The sequence below is a fragment of the Porites lutea genome, chromosome 12, assembly GCF_958299795.1.
Source record: "Porites lutea chromosome 12, jaPorLute2.1, whole genome shotgun sequence".
Classification (NCBI taxonomy): Eukaryota; Metazoa; Cnidaria; class Anthozoa; order Scleractinia; family Poritidae; genus Porites; species Porites lutea.
The window spans coordinates 10,006,358-10,013,379 of record NC_133212.1 but is presented as its reverse complement, the minus strand read 5'-3'; the positions used below and the strand labels follow the sequence as shown (position 1 = coordinate 10,013,379).

The 7,022-nt window shown below is 41.1% G+C and overlaps 1 protein-coding gene across 1 annotated transcript; it reads left to right on the top strand.

Annotated features, from left to right (window-relative positions):
- The first annotated feature begins 4,025 nt into the window (after window positions 1–4,025).
- Window positions 4,026–6,089, top strand: LOC140921613 (cyanocobalamin reductase / alkylcobalamin dealkylase-like). The gene is made up of 2 exons (XM_073371617.1): window positions 4,026–4,115; window positions 5,125–6,089. Exons 1-2 carry the CDS (start codon window positions 4,032–4,034, stop codon window positions 5,791–5,793), a joined length of 753 nt encoding a protein of 250 aa, XP_073227718.1. The 5' UTR covers window positions 4,026–4,031; the 3' UTR covers window positions 5,794–6,089.
- The last annotated feature ends 933 nt before the right edge of the window (window positions 6,090–7,022 follow it).

Here is a 7,022-nt window from a genome sequence, read left to right as displayed (position 1 = left end):
TAAACCAATCTTGATTTTTTTGGTCGGGGCGATAACTTTTTTTAGATGTGATGTTTACAAAGAAGATCGTAAATAAAAGTAATGAAATGCATGCGTTCCCTTGATTATTAAGGTTTTCAGTACCCGGGGGTGGAAGTTATTAAAAAACCCTTAAGTTTTTAAGGGCGCTTTTCATTTAACCAAAAGAACCTATATCATCCAAATGCGGAACTTTCCCACACAGGTTTAGGCAAATGTTTAAAATGAGCTCAGCGATAATCCAATACTTAGTGAAGTCAGTGTAAATTTATGGGTAGACTGTCTAATGCCGATAATAACCCAACAGTCAAGCATACGAAGAGCTCACGGATTGCCGTCCCGAAAGCCTTACACTGTTTTGTAAGTAGCTCCAAACAAATGTTGTGAAGCTGTTATCGTTATGAGCAAGAGGAACAAAAGTGCTGTGTGCGTCAGTAATCAGCCCACTCTTTTCGCAAGTGTGGGATCCGACTTCCCGAGAATACCTTGCCAGTTGCCAGATATACCCATGCGTATACTGAGTAAAAGCAGGTGGAGAAATAGAACAGCCCCAATAATAAACAATAATAATAATCTTGGAGCTAGCGGGCAACCGCTTACCCTGGGTGCCAGAGGCTTTTCACGCGCGGTTTCCGGTTTCGGTTATCGACCTGCGGCCGACGAAGCTCCTCGTCGCTCGCGAGAAAAAACCTCCGGTACCTAGGCGTGCGTGGCCTAGCGGTTAACACAGGCACCTCGAACTCTGGATCTGGAGGTCCGTGGTTCAAGCCTCGCCCGTCGCGTTTTTTCCTTAGACAAGAAACTTGACTCCACTTTGTCTCTCTTCACCAGGGTGTATAAATGGGTACCGCGACACACTGCTAGGGGGTTACCCTGCGATGGACTAGTATCCCGTCCAGGGGGGAGTAGCAATACTCCTAGGCTTTCTTCATGCTATAGAAACCGGAAATTAGATCTGGCCGTGTGGGCCTTCGGCTCGTGTGCACGTCACCTACCTTACCGACAGTAGTAACCGCTTTACACTAAGTCAGTTCTCCGTATCACAAAAGTTGCGATTTCGATCGTGAAGTTTGCATTTTTGTGACCAAGCTAAGGGAACTGTTTGTAATATAGAGGCGTGTTATTGTTCTGTCACTAAGGAGGGTTTGGACTCTCTGTTTTAGAAGTTGTTGCCAACGATATTTTTAATCTCTACATAACTGGGATTTCAGTGGGACACACTGTGGAATGCAAGAGGTCCGAAAAATGCAGCAAGTTATATTTAAGCCGACACTCAAAATCACTCTTACTGCTTTCTTTAATAACAGCCACTTTGCTCCGGCATTTCATGTCCATATCACTGAAAAGGACAACACTGATTATGGTCTATGTGCCAGGTTGAAGATTAAGAAACAGGGAAACGGAGAGTAAAGGGGCTCAAGAACGCGATTGGCGTTCGCATCCTCGAGGAAGAAGTTTCTCATCCCTCTGTCCTCGCACGATCATTCAGTCCTGAACATTATTTCATGCAAAACAGGTGACCTTCTTGAATTAAATATATATTCTCAGTTTGTCATATTGGAAAAACAGGAAGGCTCTTGCTGCATTCAAGGAGGGAGAGTGCATTATCCAACCTAAAAAAGCCCTAGGAAGGAGGCTGTGCCCTATATATCTCCTCGTAAGGGGAGTTTACTGTTTTAAAAGCTTTCACATATGAATTCAAACTTCGCACTAACCCTGCCAAAGCCTTCAATGGAATGTGTGTGCGGCTCACGTCAATAACTTCTCCAGTAATTTTGGTCGAGCGTGTTGATTTCAGTAACTCGAGAGTGGCGCTACTGTTGGCTGGTTTATAACTTTTTCCTAATAAATAACATAGAGTTAAAGTGTTCGTTTGTCCGGTGCCGAAAATATCACAAGTCATGATCAAATGGCGCCGCCGAGCTTCACATCTCGGTAGATTTGCTTTGTGACACAACGGCCACCGGGCTACACAACTCGGTAAATTTACTTCACATCTCGGTAGATTTACTTTGTGGCACAACGGCTGCCGAGCTACACAACTCGGTAAATTTACTTTGTGGCACAACGGCCGCCGAACTAAACCCGGTTTAATGCATGCACCAGGAGTCGCAGACATTTTTCAAAGACAGGGACAAATCATGCTGAAAAATATGAAGGATTAATCCAAAGTAAAATTTAACAGCAAACTTCTGAAAGATGAAGGCTTTGGACGATTTAGCAATCACAGATCGATGTACGCTTTACGAAGATTGAGCATGGCTTTCCGAAGAGACAGAATATCAGACCTCAGCAAACCTTTGAAAGAAAAACGCAACACGTGAGTTAGCGCGTCAAAGTGAGGCAAAGCGTAAGCAAGCGCCTCAAAGCGAGGCAAATGTGTGTCGACAACAAAAATGCTATCTCAAAAAACCTCCCTTATTAATTGCACAGGACACCCAATAATGCACAGAACACCCAACACAAATTAGGGGTTGCGTTCTTGTACCTCGAACGCAATAACAATACTAAAGAAAGTTATCAATTCATTTCAAATGAGCCTTTTTCCATATAAAATCGTCAAATTTACCAAATTAAGCACGAAACAAGTTTATAAACTTAAAAGAAGCAATTCTCATGTTTTATGTTAAGGAAGTAAATAAAAGAAACACCTGAGAAATCAATCAGGGAATAAACAAATTTAGGAATAAATATATCAGCTGACCATTTGCTTTAAAAAAAACAAAACAAAAATAAAACAAAACAAGCAAAAAAATAAAATATGGTAAAGTGAGATAAACTTGTAAGAATCACCAGTTTTTGGCATTGTCATGTTTTATGATGTTTTGTGATATAGTTTGTTGGACTCCTGACATCTACGATAAGTCGCCTAAAAATGTACTTCGTCGATCTGTAAAAATGCCCCTTTCCGAATCCTGGTTACGTCATTTTACGGTACCACGGAAGAGAGTGGACTTAATATATAGATTTAGCCAGGGCTAAAAGCGAAGCTCTCGATAATATTTATAGTTTGTTCAAACAAAATATAAAACCATGTAATGCTAAGCGAATTGCTAAGCGGCGAAGGCAACGCCGGAGAACGGTGAAAAACAACAATAGGTCTATAGCAAAAAAGCAACTTTGCACGTGCAGCACACTTTTTTTGTACATTTCTTTGCCGTTGTTTTGCACAACTACAACGTGAAACTTCCAGAAACTTCTTAGTTACACGTTTTTTTCGTTCACTTTTTTTTCACTGCCGCTCATTTTCACCTTGCCGCTAGCATTTCTCATTTTGTCACCGCCGTTACAAAATTTTCATGTTGTTCTTCCAACAAAAAAATGTCTCCTTTGTTTTTTATCTCTCGCTCTAAATCTCTGTCGCCCTTTTTCTCGTTGAGCTTCGCTGGCCCGCCGCCTACTTTCTCTTTTTCTCTGTGTTTCTCTTGCTCTATATTCCAAATTTGTGGACATGACAATTAATCTAAGCTTAATACTTTAGAAAACACGGATACAGAGACAATTTCCGCTTTCCATTTTCCTCTTCATTGACTCTTTAGTTGTTTCTGCTTTACAAGACGCAGGTGGCTATGCGATTTCGCGTCAAAAAAACCTCGAGTTGCATTTGGGTTGCCATACCTGTTGATTGAATTCTTTTACGTTGGTATGCCTGTGGTGCGGACCGACGGTCTCTCGGGCGGTGTACGGTCACGTGATTACCAAATTTTCTTGGATGGGTAGTTTACCACATTTTCTTACCCATGGTGCTCCGCTGCGCGCTTCGCGCACGAGAACTCCGCTAAAATGGCTTTGACACAAGCAACATTACTTCAGATATATGAAGTGAGTCAACTTTTATCATGGAGGAAATCTACTTCGTGATGCAGTGAAACTACAAATGGAGCTAGCGGAACCGCCTGGGAAAGAGTGCAAGTGCGCCCTTTTTGATTTGCGTTTTTCCAGGCAGAGAAGTCCCCGGGGACAAGGACAAAAAGGGGGAGGACTGGTGACTGGCGCCCAAATCTATTTTCAATATGGCGGATGCTTTTGTGCAAGACATCGTAAGCAAAGTTCGTGGCATTTTATCCCCGGTCGGACTTGAATCGTACCCTTTTAAGGTAAGTATTTTCTTTAACAAGCCTCATAATACGTTTATTAGGGGATGCTTTGTTGACGGACAAGGGTGTTTGAAAGTTGAGATGATTGCCATGTTTTGCATGAATTTGGCAATATTTAAGAGTCATAGGCCGAATGCAGACAAAAGTACGAGTTGTGCGTTGTAAAAATGCAATTTAAGTTAAAAACAAATGACACAGTTCCTGAAGTCTACAATACAAAAAATCAAGCTGACTAGGTACGAGACAGGCTCAAAACAGACTGCTCGAGGCCAAATTATAAGGATTTGTATGGAAATTTAGCGTGAGTTCTATAAACCGGTGAAAATGTGATTACTGGTAACAGGCATTAAAAGGTACAAACCTTATAAAAAGAATCATGTCTTTCTGATGTTAACCCTTGGCAGGAGAGGGGGGAGGGGAGGGGAGGGGGGGTGGGGGCTTTTTGACAGTATATTTTGGAAAAAGAATCTTCACCCCATACTCTACTGCCCCTCCTCTGCCACCCTCCCAGCTGCTGGCTTTGTATATTGAAAGGTGGCTGATCACATTTTCCGATTACACAAGGTGGGATAAAGTAACTGTAGACTCTATCATCATAAGAGGCAATCCACTGCTCATCTAGCAGCTGCCTGTGATTCTATGTGTAGGATGTCACATGGCTGTGTACGTGTCATCTGGAAAAGATTTTGCTCAACATAAGTGATCAAAAGGTCTCACCCATTAATCTTGGTTGCATTCACACCTAGAGTGATTGGCCCTGATCAACTCTGAGTGTATGCCTCTGTTTAATAAATATGATCGAAAATTTATTCACCTTATGTTTACATGAAATTAATTTTTAAAATTGCCTCTCGAGATAGCTTTCTGGATCCTCTGGTGTCCATTTAGTCCTCAAGAATTTCACTCAACCTGTCTCCAGCGTAAAAATAATGACAACTTTGTCCTTAAAATGTGCAACACCAGTTGAATGACATGATTTTTTTCGGATAATGTTTTGTTATCTCTCCAGATTGGTTGGTACAATGATCAGCTTATCCACAAAGCATTCCAGCTTCTTCACCCATATGACACCCTTGCTCTTGTTATCATCAGTACTCCCCATATGTTTGAAGAGGGATTCAAGCCATTCATACTGGAAAGCTCCTGCATTGAAGGGCGAGACCCAGTTGATGAATTCATGGCCCATTTCTTTGAGAAAGTTAAGTGTCAGTTTCCACAACATGACATAGAAGTTATCCATGACTTTGAAATGCTCCCCAGTAGAAGACCAAAAGTGTTAGTCCAGACGGCAGCCCATGTTGGTGGCGCGGCTTATTACTACCAACGCAACAGTGTGTCAAAGGAGAAAGATCCTTGGGGTGAGAAAACTAAGATATGTGGTGTAAGTGTGCATGCAAAATATGGTGGTTGGTTTGCAATAAGGGGAGTGATCATTTTTAAAGATGTTTTAGCCCCCAACCTACCCAGAAAGGAACCTGAAGATGTCGTGCAGGAAGATGAAAAGCGAATTGAATTGCTTGAGCGGTTTAATTTTCATTGGAAGGACTGGAGCTTCAGGGATATTGTCCCAACAGAGGCCAAGTATTCAGAGGAGCAGAAGAAGTACTTTGCTACTTTACCTGCCAATCGGAAGGATCTTCTAGAATCTTTCAGGGAGAAGGCAGGCACTCCAGTTTAGTCCTTGTTATGGCATAGTTTTTTAGGAATATTTAACAAGGCCATTCCCTTTTTTCTCTGTTACACATTGTCTTAGCCATCCATTCATTTGCCATCATTTATAACAAGAATTGTGTGGAGGGAGTTTGTTATGCAGACTTGCCAACCACCAAAAGGCAAAAAATGTGAGACTTTGAGCCTAGAGCGGGGAGAAGTAGTAAGAAATGGGTAAAAAAATCAGAAGATGTCCCAAATTTCCTAGTGGAAAGACTTCCAGTAGGTATTATCGGTATTGGAAGTCACATTTCCCCTCAATGCTGCAGCAGTACACATCACGATCAATTTTACAATTTAGGTTATGTAATTTTTCATGTCTTGTTGGTGGCCATCTTCAAATAAGAGAAGCAGTAAGTCTGCACATTTAATGGCAGCAACATTAAGTCATGGTAGGCTAAAAGAATGTATTACTAATCAAACACGACTGCTAAACATTTTCTTTGGATTGGGCTGGCTATTTATTGATATCTATAACTTGAAATGGAACCTTACAACTCCAAAATCCAATTTTTTTTTGGAGTTTGACTTTTTGAGAAAGCATGAGAAATCAGTTGTCAACTTGTGAGAGTGTGAGATATAGAAATGCCAACCTCTGGAAATCTAAAATCTGGATACTCTCTCATTTGCATTACCCACCTTCACCCCTCCCCCCCCACCAATATTAACAACCAAATTTACTGGAGTAAAACAGGGAATGGCCTTTAGAAATAAAAGATCTACCCGAGTGTCTTGTTGAGTGACATGAGTGCACAGGTGTTAAAAAGACCAGAACAGTCTGTAGAGAAGCAGAAGCCCGCAGGCACTAGTTTCTTGGCTTTTTGAGTGTTTTTACTCAGGTGTGCTTATAAAACTCAATGCTGTATAGGGCAAAAGTTGTCTTCAATTCTTTTATAAAGTGGCAAATAATAATAAGGCATGATATAACTGTGAATGTGTTTTGATATCACCATAAATTATGTGGATGTGCATTGCATAAGGCATGAACGTTATGATATTGGTGTGTTGTAAAAATAATATAATCATTCTCACCAATCAGGTTTTGCCTTTCTGTTAACACTCTATTTGACAGGCACCTTCTTAAAACAAAAAACCTGAAATTTACAATGTAGTTCCTGCTGTTCTTCCTTCATTTCATTTGATTCTCTATTAAGTTAGATGGTAGGCAGCACTGGGGCCTTTGTGTACATATGTATA